The sequence below is a fragment of the Chlorocebus sabaeus genome, chromosome 25 (genome assembly GCF_047675955.1).
Source record: "Chlorocebus sabaeus isolate Y175 chromosome 25, mChlSab1.0.hap1, whole genome shotgun sequence".
NCBI lineage: Eukaryota > Metazoa > Chordata > Mammalia > Primates > Cercopithecidae > Chlorocebus > Chlorocebus sabaeus.
In genome coordinates this window covers 16,457,028-16,477,390 of record NC_132928.1, presented here as the reverse complement: position 1 = coordinate 16,477,390, position 20,363 = coordinate 16,457,028, and the positions used below count along the sequence as shown (strand labels likewise).

General features: G+C 38.8%; 1 protein-coding gene across 17 annotated transcripts in view; it reads left to right on the top strand.

Annotated features, from left to right (window-relative positions):
• Nucleotides 1–20,363, top strand: part of RPS6KC1 (ribosomal protein S6 kinase C1) — a 217,618-nt gene that overhangs the window by 22,658 nt on the left and 174,597 nt on the right. For 16 of the 17 annotated variants that reach the window (XM_007988470.3, XM_073011515.1, XM_007988471.3 and 13 more), the window contains one exon: nt 3,084–3,204. In XM_007988470.3, coding sequence (XP_007986661.2) covers nt 3,084–3,204 — 121 coding nt within the window. Of the gene's footprint in view, nt 1–3,083; nt 3,205–3,367; nt 3,464–20,363 lie in introns of all 17 variants that reach the window. The other variant, XM_073011520.1, reaches the window with a different exon arrangement.

Here is a 20,363-nt window from a genome sequence, read left to right as displayed (position 1 = left end):
TGAAATATATCAAGGGAATGGAAAGGCTCTTGAAAAGAGGGAAAAGAAAATTCGTAAGCAAATAGTATGGTAGTGCTGTTGATTGTAAGAAGAGATAATCCAGCAAATTTTAAATATTAATACTGTGCGAGAGTGAAAAGGACAAAGTTAATTCAATTGGTGGTTCTGTAAAATACAGGAATCTAAAAGGTTTTTGGTGTTATTAAGTGTAATTATCTGAAAAGGAAACATTTATGTAAAAAATATTTAAGGGAATGTTTTTAATGAAAATTAAGCTTTTATTAAATTTGTATTTTTTGTATGGTTATCACTGAATTAATATATCATTGAGACATTTTCTTCAGAGTGATTTTAATAAATAAGGAATTTGTGGAGACTTGGTTCAGTAAAGAAATAGGTGTTATAGACCTATTTTTCCCGATGGGAAAGTACTGAACATTAATTAGAGAAAATAATTTCTGTATGTGTCTTTGAGGACTTTGTGTGGTCCAGATATGAACATCAGTACTTGCTGTTGTAGTGGAAGTATACTTTTGTTCACTTTTGTATTTTGAAGAGTTCTGGAAACTTCGAAACTCAGAAGGAGTAAGAAGAAAAGGAGGCAGTGGATGTGACATTTTGCGATGCTGTTAGGTATTTTGGTTCTGCAGCCATAGGGTTGAGAAGAAGAAATATGAGAGTGAATAAATTAGGGCATGGTGAAGAAACACAGATTCTCATTTGGGGGTTCTAATTCTTGCCCTGACAGACTATCTACTGGTTCATATACCATGGTATTTTAATAATTATCATGATTAAATTGTTGAATTTTGCTCCTTACGTTTCTCTTGCAGTATTTAAAAAAGACCTTAACTAGAATAAAAAATTTATCTGCAAATCTAATTGTTTCCATGAGCTACAGTCTTTTGAATAACTTTCATGTCCAGGCCATAATGACCTTAACCTTATGTAATGTCCAGTTTATAATGACATTTACTTTATATAAGGTACTGCTTACATAAGCCCATCAACCATTTCTCCTTTAATTCCTTGGCAATGTAGTATGATTGTAATTTGATATATTTTAAAAATATAAAAATAACAATTTTTTGTTCCCATCATGTCATTGTTAGAATCCTCACATCTCATTGCACATGCTAAGAAACCTTTCCTGAGTGATTACTGCCTATCTGCTACTGATCTTTTAATCTACGGGTTAATAGGTCCTGCTCAGTTCTTGCTCTTCAACCCTAAACCTGTCTATCTCATTGAATAGCTCCAGGCAACTCCCTCACGAACTCCTAAGTTAAATGTGTTGAAAATTGAACCTCTTTCTTGCCTCGGAACTGCTGCTGCTTCCTTGCTGTTCACTTCAGGGCATGGCACCACCATTCTGTAGCAAAACTTGCTACACAGCTATTTATTCTTCAGTGTTCTTCAGTTTATTTATCATTTTAGGCAAATACTGAGTATGTACTTTTGTTTAAAAATTGCCTAAATGAATTGCCTTCATTTAGTAATATATACTTGACATCTCACTGTCCTTTTAGAAACTTCACCCCCAGTTCCCTCCCCCCCCCTTTTTTATTTTTGTCAGTCTACTGACCACTTCCCTTGAGGACTCTCTAAGGTAGTAATTTTTGTGAAGGCTTCTCAGACATACAAGGCTGATTTAGGTACTACATCTGCAGCACTCTTGAGCTGCCCCTCTCAGCATTTTTCAAGCTGTCTTATGATGTTGTTGTTTTATGATGTGTTGGCTTATTCTTCCTAACTAGGCTGTGAACTGTTTGAAGGCACGGCCTGTATTTCCCTTGTCTTCGTACTTTGTGACAATATGATGCTTAGTGGAAAGTAGGGCCATAGAAATATTTGTTTTGGTGACTCTTTTTGTTGTTGAGTAAATGAATACAAGAGAAGCATCAGGAGGAAGCAGTTTTTTAAAAATGAATTCATATTATAGTCTGCCTAGCCTCCTAGGATTATAACTGTATTAAAAACAATAAACATTAAGGTAGAATTTTTGGCAGCATGAAAAAGTTTGCTGAAGAATTTTATACATGCAGAGAGTAGGTTTTTTGGCAGGAATCTCTTAAATCACACCTGGTTACCTGCTTGACCTGTTATTTGCTCATTAGTCTTATACTCTATTGTACATGAAAAACTTGTTAGAAAAGTTTGTTAGAACTGAGATGATTAAGCTTTTCAGAAGTAAAGACCCCAGTATCTGAAGTAATGGGATTTAAAACTCAATTTTACCCTATTTTCTAGAGATTGAGGGGCTGAATCTGTGATATCAAGGCCATGTTTCAAATCCTTTTTCTTTACAAAGTTTTTTGTTTTTTTAAAATATAATCTGAGTAAGGTTAAATAATAATTCAGACTAATGAAGGAAAACACACTTTTACATGTTGTCTAATCTAGGTAATTGTTTTGTTTTGTTTTTTAAAATATACTAATTTTAATGATGTTCTGGTCAGGATTCAGCTTGCCTGCAGACATCTTATTACTAGTGTAAATTAAGATTTATGACAAAGTCCACGTTAATTGCGTACTGCATAGCTATTTCTTCAGTGTTACTCAGTTTATCCTTTTAGGCAAATACCAAGTATGTACTTTTGTTCAAAAATTGGCTAAATTAATTGTTTTGTCCTTATAAATGTATTATTTTGAGAAAGAATACATGTTTTGACATCTAACTCATTTGTAGGCCAATTGTAATTGGTTTTTGAGCAGATGAAGTGACATTTTATATAGAATACATCTTCTCCATATTGGGTTGAATATTTTTCCAGTGTGAATAAAACCATACTTGTTTAACATGAAAATTTGAAACCAAAACAGAATAGTTTGAGGAAGAATTGCCACTTTACATGTAATATATTTTTACTTTATTTTTTTCATGCCCCTGGTCAGCAGGAATCTGCCTTATATTTTTAAAGCAAATACTATTAGTTAATTTCAGTCTGTTAATCATATTGGTTAGGACATGTGTTTGCCTTTGCATGACAATTTTGAATACTTTAATGAAAAGATTATTTGTTGTTCAGATATCTGAGCCTAAATGATTATGCGATACACGTTTAATTTTTTTCTCTCTTTAGATAATTGTATGGAAGAGATACAGTGATTTTAAGAAACTACACAAAGAACTATGGCAAATTCACAAAAACTTATTCCGACATTCAGAATTGTTTCCTCCATTTGCTAAAGGAATAGTGTTTGGTAAGTGATTATTTTGAAATTGTAATTTAAAAAAGTGATAATTTTGTATATATACTGAACTCTAACATAACTACACTATGAAGTCAGAAGCCCCTTTGCTTATTGAGATAATTCATATTGTTCAGCAAGCACTTGAAATTGTCTTTTCTTGTTCTTGTTATAGTTTTGTGTACCCAGAATATATTTACTCTTCCCATCTGTGAAACAAAACAACTTCAGTTCCAACCAACCAAATAACCCTGTAGGAACATAAGAAAAGGTGATATTCAATTGTTCTTATTAGTTTTAAAATTCTTTCTTTTTTTTAAATTGTCTCATTTTATATGTTTCCCTGACACCTTGCTTATAGTATGAATGGTATGGTTTTCTAGTATTTGCTTCTTGCAACTTCTTTTTGATACTTTAGTATTCTTTTTTTTTTTTTTGCCTCATCAGTTTTCAAATACCTAGGTAACAGTTTTTTATATTAAATTTTGTGTGTCAAAATAATTGGTGTAGTTTCTGTCCCCTGTCTGGATTTTGACTGGGAATATAGAATATTCATGTGGTTTTTTTTTATAACTCTAATGTAAATGTTCTTATATGGACAGAATTTTTTTATTTTGAAATGGAGTCTTGTTCTGTCACCTAGGCTGGAGTGCAGTGATATGATCTTGGCTCACTGCAACCTCAACCTCCTGGGTTCAAGTGATTCTTCTGCCTCAGCCTCCCGAGTAGTTGGGATTACAGGCACCTGCCACCACGCCCAGCTCATTTTTGTATTTTTAGTAGACATGAGGTTTCACCACGTTGGCCAGGCATGGTGAAACTGACCTCCTGACCTTAACTGGTCCGCCTGCCTTGGCCTCCCAAAGTGCTGGGATTACAGGCATGAGCCAGAACATTTTATCCTATTACTTTTTGCAACCAATTTCTGCATATGGAATTACAGAGTCAATGTATATGCACATTTATTTTTCAAACTAGACAATTTTTTTTCAGGTTATGAAAGTAGTATATGCAAATAACTCAGATGGTGCAGAAAAATACTTAAAACTTAAATAGAAAGAAATTCAGCAATAATATCGTCTCCTAGATAGTATAATATTTTGGCATATTATTCTAGACTGAGTGTGTGTGTGGTGTATTTTTGTGCTTATGAATATGTGTATGCCTTTTTACCCATCTATGTATAGAAACCTCAAAAATGGAATCTTGCTATGTATGATTTTGTAACCTGGTTTTATATAACAATATATATATTTTTTTCTTTCTTTTTTATATGACAGTATATTATGATTGTCTTTTCATGTCAATAAAAAGATCTACATTACTAATTTTAATATGTACATAGTATTCCAGTTTTTGAACTGATTAACCAATCTTCTATTGGTATATTGCTTTTGGCCTTTTGCTGTTATAAATAACACCACAGTTAATATTCTTATTCATACATTACTGTGCTGGTGTACAGTAGGGTGAATTCCTGGGAGGAGACTTACTCATTCAAAGGGTCTGCATATTTTTGAGACTTTTGATGCATATTGCCTCATTGTTTTAAATAATTGTAACATCATTGTCCTTTATGCATTGGAAAAACTTTTAAGTTATTATTATTATTATTTTTTGAGACAGAGTATTACTCTGTCACCCAGGCTGGAGTACAGTGGTGTGATCTTGCTCACTGTAGTTTGACTTCCTGGGCTCAGGTGATTCTCCTACCTTGGCTTCCCAGGTAGCTGGGACTATAGGCGCACATCACCATGCCTGGCTAATTTTTCTATTTTTGTAGAAATGGGGTTTCACCGCGTTTCCCAGGCTGGTCTTGAACTCCTGGGCTTAAGTGATCTGCCTACCTCAGCCTCCCAAAGTGCTGGGATTACAGGTGTGATCCACTGCGTCTGGCAGATAACTTTTAAAGAGGCATGTGGCTAAGTAAAATAAAAACAAAACACAAAACAAAGGTAGTACTGAAGAATGTACAATAAAAACAAGTTTCCTGCTCCTTCCCTCCACCCAGTTTTGCTTCTAGACATAACTGAATTTTAATCCTGTTTTTTGTTTTTCAAGTACTTATTTCTGTATCTGTAATAAGCCTATACCATTTTTTCTTTTCTTTTTTTTTAAACATGGAATTTTGCTCTTGTCGCCCGAACTGGAGTGCAGTGGAGTGATCTCGGCTCACTGCAACCTCTGCCTCCCGGGTTCAAGCAATTCTCCTGCCTCAGCCTCCCAAGTAGCTGGAATTACAGGCACCTGCCACCACACCTAGCTAATTTTTTGTATTTTTAGTAGAGACGGAGTTTTGCCGTGTTGGGCAGGCTGGTCTCGAACTCCTGACCTCAGGTGGTCCGGCCTCCTTGGCCTCCCGAAGTGCTGGGATTACAGGTGTGAGCCACCTCGCCTGGCCCATTTTTTCTTGATTTAACAACTTTTACATATCTATTGACTCACTACTCTGGTGGGTATTTAGCTTGTTTACCCTGTTTCTCTGTATTATTACATAATGTTTTTAGTTCTTCTATTGACTTTATTTCTCGTTCCGTAACTGTGGACAGTATCATTTGTCTAAGATGATTCTAATAGCATTTTTGATCTTCCTCCTACCCCTTCAGCTATCTTCACCACTTAACATTTGAAATCTATACTTATATTTTAACATTTGTCAAAGGTGGTGATATTTATATTCTCTTTATTGGTTATAATTAAGCTTGTAATGTATAGACTAATTCTCAAAGCTGGAATTTAATAAACTTCATTTATAACATTATTATTTTTTGAGACAGAGTCTCACTCTGTCACCCTGGGTGGAGTGCAGTGGTGCGATCACACAGCCTCCATCTCCTTCCACCTCAGCCCCCTGAGAAGCTGGGACTACAGGCACGTGCCACCATGCCAGTCTAATTTTTGTAATTTTTGTAGCAACAGGTTTTCACCATATTGCCCAGGCTGGTCTTTAACACCTGTGCTCAGGCAATCCTCCTGCCTCAGTCTTCCTAAGTGCTGGGATTATAAGCATGAGCCACTGCACCCCGCCTTATAATGTTATTATGACAGAGCAAATATTGTTCATTATAAAGTCAGGTAGTGTACCACAATTACCTTTTGTTCTGCAAGGTTCGATATAGTTACAATTACTGTGCCAACATAAGAAAAATGTGTAAGTGAAGTCTCTGTTTTCCTTATACTACATTAGGAAATTGAAATCATGCTACATTTTAGTTTGCTAAATATTTGGACCATGCCTTTTGTGATAGCCAGCCTCCAAGATGGCCTCCTGTGATTCTCGTCTCCTGGTGTTCACATCTTTGTGTCTTCCCTTCTGTCTTAGTCTGTGTAGTGTTGCTACAAAGGAATACCCGGGGCTGGGTAACTTATAAAGAAGAGAGGTTTATTTGGCTCATGGTTTTACAGGAGGTAAAAGATGCATGAGGCCTCCATCTGCATCTAGGAAGGGCCTCAGATTGCTTCCACTCAATGGCAGAAGGGGAATGAGAGGCCACCACATGGTGAGAGAAGGAAACGAGAGAGAGGAGGAGGTGCCAGGCTTTTTCCAACAGGTTTAGTTCACGGGAACTAAGAGTGAGAACCAGCAAGCCAGTCATGAGACATCCATTCCCGTGATCCAGACATCTCACACCAGGCCTCACCTTGAACATTGGGGATCAGATTTCAACGTGAGACTTGGTGGGGTCAGACACACCATATCTAAACCATAGCACCTTCCCAGGTTGTACCAGGGTTGGTCTGTGTGACCAATAGCAAAAGTGATGATATATGTCATTCCTGAGATTTGTTTATAAAAGACTGTGGCATCCCTCCTCAGGTGGTTTTTTTTTTTTTTTTTTTTTTCCCCCTTTCTCTTTCTTGTAACTTGCTCTGAGGGTTACCAGCTTTTCCTATGGTAAGAACATTGTGGTAGCATATGAAGAGGCCCACATGGTGAGGAACAGGGGCTTCCAGCCAAAAACTAGTAAGCATGAAACCTGCCACAACCATGTGAATGAACTTAGGAGCAGATTCTCCAGTCCCAGTTGAACTTCGAGATGACTGCAGCGTTGACTGACACTTAACAGCAATCTCATGAGAGGCCTGAGCTAGAGCCACCCAGCCAAGCCACTTTTGAATTTCTGACCCTCAGAGACTGAGTGAGATAGTAAATGTTTGTTGTAGGCTACCATGTTTTGGGATAATATGTTACACAGCAATAACTACTTAATAGACTTTGTAACAAAACTGAAAATGTGGAGAGTGGTTTTGAAATGAGCTGTGGGCTTTGAGGAGAGTGTTGGTAAGTGCCTGAAGTACCTTGAAGAAGTGATTAATTGGGCCTGGCGCGGTGGCTCATGCCTGTAATCCCAGCACTTTGGGGGGACGAGGCGGGCGGATCACGAGGTCAGGAGATTGAAACCATCCTGGCTAACATCGTGAAACCCCATCTCTACTAAAAATACAAAAAATAAAAAATAAAAAAAATAAGATTAGCCGGGTGTAGTGGCTGGTGCCTGTAGTCCCAGCTACTCGGGAGGCTGAGGCACGAGAATGGCGTGAACCCGGGAGGTGGAGTTTACAGTGAGCCGAGATCGCGTCACTGCACTCTAGCCTGGGCAACAGAGAAACACTCTGTCTCAAAAAAAAAAAAAAAAAAAAAGAAGTGATTAATTGGAGCCTCATGGTATTTGGTAAGACTGCAAGTGAGGATTCCCAAGGAAGTTAGGTAAGTGTTACTGGAAACTGAAGGGAAGATCCCTCTTATGTAGTTGCAGAAAGTTTAGCAACATTGTTGCCTGCAGTTATGTGGAAAGTTGAAAATGTACCAAATGAACTGGGTAAGCTAGCTGAAGAGATTTCCACCCAGAGTATTTATAGTGTGGTGCTTCTTGCTGCTCATAGTGAAATGTGAAAGGAGAGAGAGAAACTAAAGGAAGGATTGTTAAACAAAAAGGACCTGGGACTTGTTTTGAAAATGCTATCTTTCTGGATAGCAGAGAGTACTAAAATTAAGAAATGACTTCTGAGCAAATGTGGCCTAAAGATGAAGCCCAGTGTGAACTAAAATGTTTCTTAAGACCTCAGAAAGATTCAGTCAGACAAAATGCTCTCAGTAGAGATTAAGGTTGTGCCTTGCAGATCCTCTCAAATAGGGCTTCGTGGAAGTGTAAGCCTCAGCCAGCTCAGTAGAAGCCAAAGCTACAGAAGGGTTTAACTTGAGATTTGTGGCTATCACTTTTGTCTAATTGAGTAAACCCCAATAAGAGTCATAGATGACCCCCCCCCCAAAAAGTTAAAAGTATATATGCAGAGAGACTTTTGTCTCCCCCAAATTTTACTGGCAGGAAGGCTAAAAACAACGATGAAGCCACACACCTTGCTCTTTTTCATCGAAAAGGAGGTATGACTCAGGGTGGAACCAGTGGCTCAGAAGGCAGAGCCATCGCCTTGGAGAATTTTTTCCTAGCCGGTGAGCCTTAATCAGAAACTTCTAACATTTGCCCTGCTGGATTTCAGAATTACTATGGACCCATTGATTTCTTTGGGGCTTGCATATACCCCCCTTTTTGTACAGGATGTCTATAGCAGTTATTCCATGCCTATCCCACTGTTGTATATTGAGTGGGTAGAGGGGAGGTAACTTGTCTATAGTTTCACAGGTTAGGAAGATTGTACTTAAGGGGCTCCTTTTAGGGAATGACACCTGAAGAACCTCAATCACACATGGATCTGACTTACATGATGAGATCCTGGACTTTGAATTGCTGCCATAATGGGGTGAGACTCTTGGGGACCTTGGGAGGAGGGTGAGGAGATCTTGTATGTGGGAGGAGTGTGAATCTTTGAGGGCCAAAGAGTGGTCTGTGTTGGCCAGCTTCCAAGATGGCCCCCAGTGGTCTCTGTCTCCCGATATTTATGTTCTTGTGAAGTGCCCTTCCACATTGAACCAGGACTAGTCTGTATGACTAGTAGCATATGCAGAAGGGATGGTATGTAACTTCCAGGATTAGGTTATAAAAAAAGACTGTAGCTTCCATCTTGTGTGCTCATGCTCCCACCTCGCCTCCAAGTGTCATTACATGTTTTGGGGAAACTGGTTGCTGTATGGTGAGAACACTCAGGCAGCCTGTGGAGATGAGGGATGTTTCAAACTTACAGAAAGCTGCAAGAAGAATAGTACAAGAACCCCTGCATACTTTGTAGCCAGATTCACTTATTGTTAAGCTTTTATCCCATTTACTTTATCATTTGCTGGTGTCTCTCTCTTTCTCCTTCCCTTTCTCCCTTTCCCTCTCTTCCTCTGTCTCCTATCTCTCTCCCTCTTCCTCTCTCTCCCCCAGCACACACATATAAAATATATGCACATAATTTTACATTATTTTAAGTTTAAAATTTTTAACTTCTCTTTTTTTGAGGCAGGGTCTCACTTTGTTGTCCAGGCTGGAGTGCAGTGTCACAGTCATGGCTCACTGCACCTTGACCTCCAGGGCTCAAGTGATCCTCCCACTTTAGCCTCCCTAAGTGCTGGGATTACATGTGTGAGCCACCACACCTGGCCATAATTTTTTAATGAGTTATTCCAAATTATATTCCAAATTTCATGTCCCTTTACTCCTAAGCACTTCAGTTCTTCACTAAGAAAAGGGATATTCTGTTACATCGATGAAGTTCAGTTATCAATTTGAGTAAATTTAATATTGATACAATACATTTTTATAATTTACCATCTGTATTCCAATTTTGTTAGTTGACCTTTTAATGTCATTTTTCTTCTCTCTGTTATAGGATCCATTCTGAGATTGGTATTTTACTTAGCTGCTGTCTTTAGTCTCTAATCTGGAATGTTAATATAGCTGTTTTTTGTTTTTCATTATATTGGCATTTTTTTTTTTTTGAGATGGAAGTCTCGCTCTTTCACCCAGGCAGGACTGCAGTGGCGCTATCTCGGCTCACTGCAAGCTCTGCCTCCCGGGTTCAAGCCATTCTCCTGCCTCAGCCTCCTGAGTAGCTGGAACTATAGGCGCCCGCCACTGCGCCCGGCTAATTTTTTATATTTTTAGTAGAGATGGAGTTTCACCATGTTAGCCAGGATGGTCTCAATCTCCTGACCTCGTGATCCACCCGCCTTGGCCTCCCAAAGTGCTGGGATTACAGACGTGAGCCACTGCGCCCGGCCTATATTGGCATTTTTGAAGAATACCTTCTCCCTCTCTATCCATATCCTTTTCCCCGCTTTTAAAGAGAGCGATCCTCATTTTAGGTTCTCTGATGTTTTCTCATGTTTTGAATTCTAGGTTATGAATTCTTCTTGGCTGGATACTACATAGGTGTCCTCAGAGTATCTCCTCTGAAGGCACGTGATGTCTGTCTGCCCCTCATTAGTGATATGAATTTATGTCACTTGGTCAAGCTATTGTCCAGCTTTTCCACTATGTTAGTTTCCTGGGGCTGCCGTAACAGATTACCATACACTTGGTGGCATAAAACAATGGAAATTTGTTTTCTCACAGTTATGAAGTCCAGAAGTCTGAAATCGGTACCACTGGGCTGAAATCAAGGTATTGGCAGGGGATATCCTCTTTTCAGAGGAGAGACACTATTCCTTGCCTCTTTCAGCATTTGGTAGCTGCCTACATTCCTTGGCTTGTGGCAGCATTACTTTAGTCTTCAGGGCCCTCAACTTCAGGCCTCACTCTGCTCCATCTTCATATTTCCCTCTTTGTGAAACTTCCCTCTGATTTTCTTATAAGGACATTGTGAGACATTTAGCGCCCATCCAGAAAATGCAGGATAATGTCCCCATCTTGAAATCCTTCATCATATCTGCAGATTCTTTTTCCAAAAAAGGTAATATTTATAGGTTCCAGGGATTGGCTTTGGGGGACCATTTTTCAGACTACTATATAATGTATATTCATTTTTTTTTTCTTTCTTGAAGCTAATAAGTAACCTTTGGGGAGACATTTGTAAGTTCATGAAAACATCTTGCTCTTCTACAAAATTATCTCCTGGATTTAGCATCCATTGATGATTCTTGCGTAACCCAATGTTTATATGATAGTTACAAAATAATGATTTTCCAATTCCTGTACTCTACCACCTTTGCTATTACCCTTCCTTCTCCCTTTGTCTGTGTCTGTGTTTATGCATCTACGTTTCTCTTGTATCTATACAGCTGTGTATCTGTATCTGTATATCTATATATTGTATCCATGAATCTGTCCATCTATCCCTGATTGATCTGGATTCACTTATCTTTTTTTTCCTAGTAGTTTAGAATTCGTTAATACATTGAATTACTTTGATGCACAAATTGTCCCAGCTTTGATCAGTAGGAGCCCTTTTAAGCTGGATTCTGTGTCCTTGTAACTTCCTCTCATCCTGTTTTTTTTTTATTTCAGCACTTACTATTTTTAGGCATAACAAGATGTTCAGCGCTCTTCTTGAGTTTATTCTGCTCCTGCCTGGAAATCTGCCATTTCTTCAAGGAACCCTGGTTGCTTTTTGTGGATAATGGTGTTAAAGTATGCTGCTTCTCAGTTTATTGTATTTTGGCTCCAAATCCAACCTTCATTGCCTTGTTAGACCTCCTTTTCCAGCTGGTATGGATGAGCTTAGTCAGTAGAAGGTGTTGGATGGACACTGTAGGAAGTAGGGTTTTGGTGTGCTTCTGTTCCTGTTTGCTCTGTGTTGCCATGGCATGTGTGGGATGCCTGGTGGTACTCATCCCCTAGGAAATTTTGTTGTCAGTTACTGGCTGTGGCTCCTTGCCTTCCTGGATCTGCTGGCACCACAGCAGAGTTTCCTGCTTGCCATTCTCGGCCTGTGGTTCCTTGCTCATGAAGTTTGACCCTCCTAGTATTATATTAGAACAGCTATGTCAGGGGCAACCAGTGGGTTACAGCCACATTGCCTCCAATGAGATCTGAATTCTAGCTTTGGGGAGGAGGCACCTCTTTCAGGTATTTCCTTTGGTTCTCCTCCTCAACCTAGGCATTCATAAGAGTTGTCTTTTATTTCCTCTTAGTAGTTAATACTTTGTAAATAGTTAATACTTCTTTATAAGACTCCCTGTTCAAATCGCTGTGTGGATTTCATTTTCTATCCGGACCCTAGCTGCTACTGAGATCACTATCTGGTCAGTAGGTATGCTCCTTGCAACTTGCTTCTAAGCTTCTTTTCAACAGCCAGAGTTAGGAAATGTAATACATTTATCTATATGCATAGGTATAGTGCACACATTTAAACATACCTCTAATGATTTTCAAACCTCATGTACATATATGTATATGTGCATGTGTATTATATAGACATACATATATTTTAGAATTGTTTATAATACCTTTAGTGAAACAACATTTTATATGTTCAATTATATATTTAGTTCTCTTTGTACTCTCCTCCCACCCCCTGCTTCTGGGTTTCTGGTCTTGACTAGAAATGTCTCCTAATGACTACATGTTTTACAAGATGATTATTACAGTAATAATTTTAAAAAAGTTTAAAAAATGATTCTTGAGGAATTTATATTTGAACAGAATGTCAGATGATGTTTCACTTTACCTTTTTTTTTTTAACAGATGAACTTATAAGATCACTTGTTAGATAATCCACCTTTTTCTCAAAGAAGTTGAACTATTATCTTTGTTATGTATAGACTTCATATGAGTTTTCACTAATTAAAGATTTTCTCTTTTGTGGCATTTATGTGTCTATTCTTATATAAATACCTATTTCTATATCACATTGATTTTTGGGCAGTGGCTTTACAGAGTATGTTCTTATAGCTAATACCAGCTGTATTTCTCATCAACATTGGGGAAATGGTTGCCTTTCAAGATCAGTCTGGAGTTCGTGGGGCTCCTACAGTGATAATTCTTGGTTCTAAGAGGCTGTGCCAGTTATCCCTTTATTGCTTCTTAGCTTCAAATCTCTTCATTTCCTGCTTGGTTAATGGTAGGATTCTTTCAGTATTTTTTCTTTATGGTGAATGCATTGTTAAGCTTAGCTTTCCAGGGATTGGCTTTGGGGGACTATTTTTCAGACTACTATGCAATGTATATTCATTTTTTTGAGTAAGAGGGCTTGTCTTCCTTCTTCCAGAGTCCTATGGATTTTTTTTTCTTGCTCTTTTTGCATTGTTGCCAGAGCCATTCTGCCTTGGCCACGCAATCTCTTGGTAAGCTTGCAGGCTCAGCCCGTTTGGTGATCACCTAGCTAAGGACACCAAGGTGCCACAGGCCTATTGGAGACTAAGTTACTAACTCTCTGACTCCTTCTGTGTACGTGGATTTGTCTGTGTATCTGCCCATCAGCTTTGGCCTGCTAGCACCCTGCAGAGTTGTTTTCTGTGTCCCCTGTTCCCCCTCCCTGGCAACAGATTTTGAACTCTAGACCTGGTTGCCCTTCTGGAGAGTGGGCTCCTAATAACCCCCTCTCCTTCTACATGCCTGTCTGCTAGCCTTGGCCTGCTTTAACTGCAGAAAGTTGTTTCCTGTGGTCTTCCCACTGCAGATACTAGGTACCCCAGGACTTGCATTATCTTGCTGGTGAGTTCGTTCCTCACACCATGACTGTGTGCTCACCTGCCAGCCTTGGCATGCTTGAATTCTGGAGGAGTCTTTCCTGCTTTTCTGGCAACTGTGGTTCAAGGTTGGCCCAGGGAACCTAGCAAACTATTTTTCCATCCAGTGGCTGCAGCCACACCTTCTCTACAGAGATCCGAATCCCACCCTTGGAGAAGAGTTCCCCTTTCTAAGTTGTTCCTTCTTTGGGTATTCTCCCTCACCCTAGGATATTCTTCAGAGTTCTCTTTTTACCTTTATTGTTACTCCACTCTCATGACTAAGAAATTTTTGTTTTTTTTTGAGATGGAGTCTTGCTCTGTCGCCCAGGCTGGAGTGCAGTGGTGTGATCATGGCTCACTGCAACCTCCACCTCTGGGTTCAAGCGATTCCCTGACTTCAGCTTCCCAAGTAGCCAGGTTATAGGCTACCATGCCCAGCTAATTTTTGTGTTTTTAGTAGAGACGGAATTTCGCCGTGTTGCTCAGGGTGGTCTTGAACTCCTGAGCACAAAGTGATCCGTCCACCTCAGCCTCCCAAAGTGCTGTGCTGGTATTACAGGCGTGAGCCACTGCGCCTGGCCTCATTTTTTAATGTTAAACTTTTCCGTGTTCAAATTACTGTGTGGTTTCTGTCTCTTGGTTGAACCCTATATTGATACTCTGATTTAGGAAGAGTTCTGAATGATCTGAAGTGATTCTGAATGACCTGTTTCCATTGGCTGGTAGTCTACACGGAACAGAGGTTTCTCCAGGCTGATTGCAGGATTACAAGTCACTGAACTCGACACTTGCTTCCTCAGAATGTTTTACGTTTTACACCTCCTTGAGATTTGGGGACAAGATACAGAGAATCTTACATAGTATAGCAACATCAGTGGCATTTGTGCCAGAATGAAGTGATCATCAAAAGCTTATTGCTACAATTCTTTAATTTTAACAAATATTTAATAGTAACAATTTATGATTTTTTAATATCTTGAGATATATGTAGTAGCAGTAACTTGGGCACATAATAAAAACAAAAGCATTTATATTTTCTTATGTGAAAGCAATTGAGGGATGTGGGCAACAGGTCAATAGCAGTAGAGCCATTAGTTTTGATGGGGTCATCAATCCATTCTGTTCCCCTACCAAGCATTAGGGAGTTTGTGAACTCTTACTATTGTAGGCTGTTAGCATGTGACTGCCTGCTTATGGCCTTTAATCTTATACTCCATGGTGCTTCACATTTCTGTTTTCTCTTTTAGTTACTATCCAATATCAATGGTTCCTTACTTTTTTTTCTTGATACCTTTCCCATTTAAAGATGTATGTGCTCTTTGCCATTGCAACTACTACTGCTTTTCACCACCATTTCGCTGTTTTTTTTTTTTCTGAAGATGGAGCTTCGCCCTTGTCACCCAGGCTGGAGTGCAATGGCGCACTCTTGGCTCACTGCAACCTCCGCCTCCCGGATTCAAGCGGTTCTCCTGTCTCAGCCTCCCAAGTAGCTGGGATTACAGGCACATGCCACCACACCTGGCTAATTTTTGTATTTTTAGTAGAGACGAGGTTTCACCATGTTGGCCAGGCTGATCTTGAACTCCTGACCTCAGGCGATCCACCTGCCTCAGCCTCCCAAAGTGCTGGGATTACAGGCGTGAGCCACCGCGCCTGGCCCCATTTTGCTGTTAAGGTGCCTTGCAAGCATGTTTACATGCCAAAAATCTATTACCTCATACTTTTATTTTGCTCAACTTATTTTTCAAGTATTTATATGTCAGGCACGGTCCTACATGCTGAAGATACATTCATAAGACCGAAGCAGTCTCTGGATCATGTAGCTATTAATAATCTTTGACTAATTTCAGTCCAGTTATCAATTATCTAGAAATTTTATGGGCACATTTAATTCAAGAAGCTTTCTAAAAATTGGCACTGAGGATATCATGATGCAAACAGCTCCTCTAAGAAACTTAGAGTCTTATGGTTGAAGAAGTGAACATTGGATCCAGAGTTGAGAAAGAGAACTGTTTCAGGATGTGGTATCCTCACTGTCAAGTTTTTAAGACTTGTGGTACTCTAAATGTGAAGATGAAGATAATTTTAAGAAGTCGTCAGTCTGAGGAGTTTTAAGAATCATGGTTCTTAACCTACAGCCAGTATTGTTTTCTTGTGTTCTAAAAGTAAGAACCCTCCTTTGCTCTTTAATGATAATTTTCTCTGTTTCTCTTTGATTCCATGACAACACCCTAAGCTGCGTGATCCAATGACTGCTTCGGTTTTATGAATGTATCTTCAGCACGTAGGACTCTGCCTGACATATAAATACTTGAAAAATAAATTGAGCAAAATAAAAGTACAAGTTAAGATTTAAAAGGTAGAGTAGTTATAGGTGATGATGTCATCGTAAGTCAATCCCAAGGCCAAAATTAAAATGTTTGATTGTACCTAGTATGGAGCAATAGATATATAACAGGAAGAGTATAAATTCACACAGTTTCTTTGGAGGGCAATTTGAAATAAACCTTTTCTATTCTGTTTTTAATTAATTTTTATACACATCTATTCTCATGTCTACATGGGAGATATGTATCAATGAGTATTAGATGTTTTGGTCTTAGAATTGCTCTTTATATTCTTAAAAATTATTGAGGACTTCAAAGGACTGTTGTTTATATGGGTTATAGCTATTAATATTTACCATACTAGAACTTTTAAAAAAATGTATTAAATAAAATTAAAAAATATACTACATGTTAACATAAAAGGACCTTTTTATGAAACATGATTCTTCAAAGCAAAAAAGAAATAGCAAGAAGAGTACTGTTGGTTTACATTTTTACAAATCTCTAATGTCTGGCTTAAAAGGATATAGCTGGATTCTTATATCTGTTTCTGTATTCAGCCTGTTGAGATATGTTGTTTTGGTTGAAGTAGATGAGTAAAATTCAGGGTCACACAGATAATGCAGTTGAAAAAGGGATTTTTTTTTTTTTTTGAGAGGGAGTCTCGCTCTGTCGCCCAGGCTGGAGTGCAGTGGCGCGATCTCAGCTCACTGCAAGCTCTGCCTCCTGGGTTCATGCCTTTCTCCTGCCTCCGCCTCCCGAGTAGCTGGGACTACAGGCATCCACCACCATGCCTGGCTAATTTTTTTGTATTTTTAGTGGAGACGGGTTTTCACCATGTTAGCCAGGATGGTCTCGATCTCCTGACCTTGTGATCCGCCCACCTCGGCCTCCCAAAGTGCTGGGATTACAGGCGTGAGCCACCATGCCCGGCCCGGGAGGAGGGTTTTAATACCATTTTCAGATAATTAAAGGTATTCTTTGATACACCAAAACAATGTGTGGTAATTTCATGAAGGCTAGTTGCATTGTGGAATCAGAACCCTATAAATGAACCTTTTGTACTTTGTTACATTACAATCCATTTGTCTGTCTTAGATTTGAATATATCTTTTACCTGGGCATGAGTTTGTAACATCACGTATTGGTCATTTGAAAAATATTGGTTTCCTGAATTATGCAGATTTTGTAAATGCTTACCCATTTTATTATACAGTGTTAAAAATCATTAATATCATCACAGATTTCTAAGGAAGAAATTTTAAAGTATTGGGAAGCTGTCAAGCTCACAGTGGTTTGACAGCTTGAATTTTATCACTGGTAATAATACTGTTGGTTATTTTCCTCGAATTGTTAGCCCCATGTTTATGTTTGAGAAAATGTCTGTCAGATATCCAAATCTGAATAGTTATAGTTTGTTTCATTTCACAGAATTTAAAAAAGAAATGTTCTTAAGGGTTGAGATTTGATAAAGTTAATAATTTTTAGTGCTTTATCAAGGACATTTGAAGTGAAACTGGCATGACTTTTTTTTTTTTTTTTAATATGAGTGAATGGCAGTAAGGAATATAATGATTGCAAGTAAGTTTACTTTGGTGCTGTTGCCTTGATTTCATGCTAAGAGGTCAGCAGTTTTATTACCATTGCTTTTAGACCATCAGTGCAAATGTTAGTGCAATAAAAAAATGCAACTGCTTTTGTAGTATTATTATGAAAATGGTTTGACCTTGTTGATTGCCTGAAAGGCCCTTCAGGGACTACCTGCAGTCTGTGGATGACTCGTAGAGAACACATGTGCACACATATATACCCATACACAGTGTGTTTATTGCAGCATTATATTCAGTAGAAGAAAACTGAAAATTGAGTGTTTCTCAATCTATGATTATATGGATGTGCCAAAGTTTAGCCAAGTAATAGGATTCTGGGGCCATTTGAAATACACCTGTATGGGCCAGGCACAGTGGCTCACTCCTGTAATCCCAGCACTTTGGGAGGCTGAGGCGGGCGGATCACGAGGTCAGGAGATCGAGACCATCCTGGGTAACATGGTGAAACCCTGTATCTACTAAAAATACGAAAAATTAATCAGGCGTGGTGGCTGGCGCCTGTACTCCCAGCTACTCGGGAGGCTGAGGAGAATGGCATGAACCCAGGAGGCAGAGCTTGCAGTGAGCCGAAATCGCGCCACTGCACTCCAGCCTGGGTGACAGAGTGAGACTCCGTCTCAAAAAAAAAAAAAAGACATTTGTGTGGAACAATGTCCAAGATATGTTTTTAAGCTAAACAAAACAAATGTTGCATATAATGATGTTTAGTAAGATCCTGTGTATGTGTAAATAAACATATTTGAGTCATACCTATACACATTTGTATAGTGTCTGTCACCTCTGAAGGAATGGTAGGAGGGATATTTTTACTTTTTGCATCGCACTTTGTATACTATGGAATGTGGCACATTTATCTTTAATGTTGGAGGATACATAGCTGGCTTCTTAAAAAAGAAGCTTGTCACTGGGTGAAAGAGAGTGGCTTTTAAATTGGTTGAAGTTCTTAGCTGTTATTATCAGCTGCTAATGGATTATCTTAAACTTTTCTCCACATCCTTCCATATTACAGAATGAAAGTTTCTTATTAATTTTAATAAGTAAGCAATTTATCTCTTTTAATAAATGGTACAGTCCATTTGTAATATTTGATAACTGTAATGAACCTTGTAGGCAGCAGATGTGGTTGTGTGGAAGGAATTGTTGGTTAATAATTTTTTTTTATGAGGCGGAGTTTCGCTCTGTCACTCAGGCTGGAGTGCAGTGATGCCATCTCGGCTCACTGAATCCTCCGCCTCCCGGGTTCAAGCAATTCTCCTGCCTCAGCCTCCTGAGTAGCTAGGATTACAGGTGCCTGCCACCGTGCCCGGCTAATTTTTGTAGTTTAGTAGAGATGGGGTTTCACCATGTTGGCCAGGCTGGTTTCAAACTCCTGACCTCAGGTGATCCGCCTGCCTCAGCCTCCCAAAGTTCTGGGATTACAGGTGTGAGCCACCGCACACAGCCAATCATCTACCTTTTTATAGGTCCTCTTACTTTAGTAAGTAAACTTCAGCAGCAAAGGAGTCCTATTGTAATTTTACATATCATCGAGCTGATGTAGTTATTGTTCTAATGGTATGGTGAGAAGTACTTATTTTTTGCAGTCAGATAGATTTAGACCCATATCTTTTGTTAACTATTTACCACCGGTGTGATCTTACACAAATTAACATCTGAGTCTAGTATTGGTAAGTTAACGATAATACCTTACTGTTGTGACAATTATATCTGTATTATATTTAGCTCCATGCTAGACGCATATCAGCTAATGTTAGCTATTACCTGTTGCTCAGTGAGTTTGCCATTCCCTAACATGCCTTACTCTCTTGTGTCTCCTTCTTTAGTTTTGTGTTGCTCCACTGTGGAGTTTCTGGTTAGGCTTTCAGAAGATGTCTCTTCTAGGAAGTTTGCCATGCTGCTTTTCAGCTGAGTTAGCTGTTCACCCTTCCTGGTTATTCATCTCATCAATATAGCACTTAACTCATGTATTTTTCTCCATTTTGTTTTTAAATTGACAAAATTTCAAATTTACGCTCCACCCCCCACCAAGAGAGTAGTATAGTGAACACATATATACCTTTTTTTCCCCAAATTCACGGATTGTTAACATTTTGCCACGTTTTCTGCATTTCAGTCTCTATGTGTGTGTCTCTCATTTTTTCCTGAACCGTTTGAGAATAAAATGCAGACATTATGATATTTCATGCCTACTCCCCATATTTCTGCTATGATCATAATACCATATTGCACCTATGAAATTTAACATTGATGCAATATTATACAATAGGCAGTCCATCTTCAGATTTCTGTAGCTGTCCTTGAAATGTCCCTTTTAGCTTGTTTTTTTTGTTTGTTTCATAATCATGCCTCTCTTGGTTTGTTTCTTTAATCTAGAATAGTCCTTATTTTTTTTCTTTTTGATTTTTCATAACACTGACATTTTTAAAGAGCGTAGAACAATAGTTTTGTCAGTTTCACAAGCTATATCTGTCTGATTGTTTTCTCATGAATAGATCATTGTTTGTTATATCTGACATCAGAGTATGACTTCCTGCGAGAAAGAGACAGGCAGCTCCCAATAGCTAAGAACTGGCCAGGCACTATACTGGTTTGACCTTGGTGTTTCTTAGAGTTGGCCTGGAATTCACAGTTAGGCTGTGGTGTTCTCCGATTGAACACAAACAATTTCATAGAACGTGAACATTA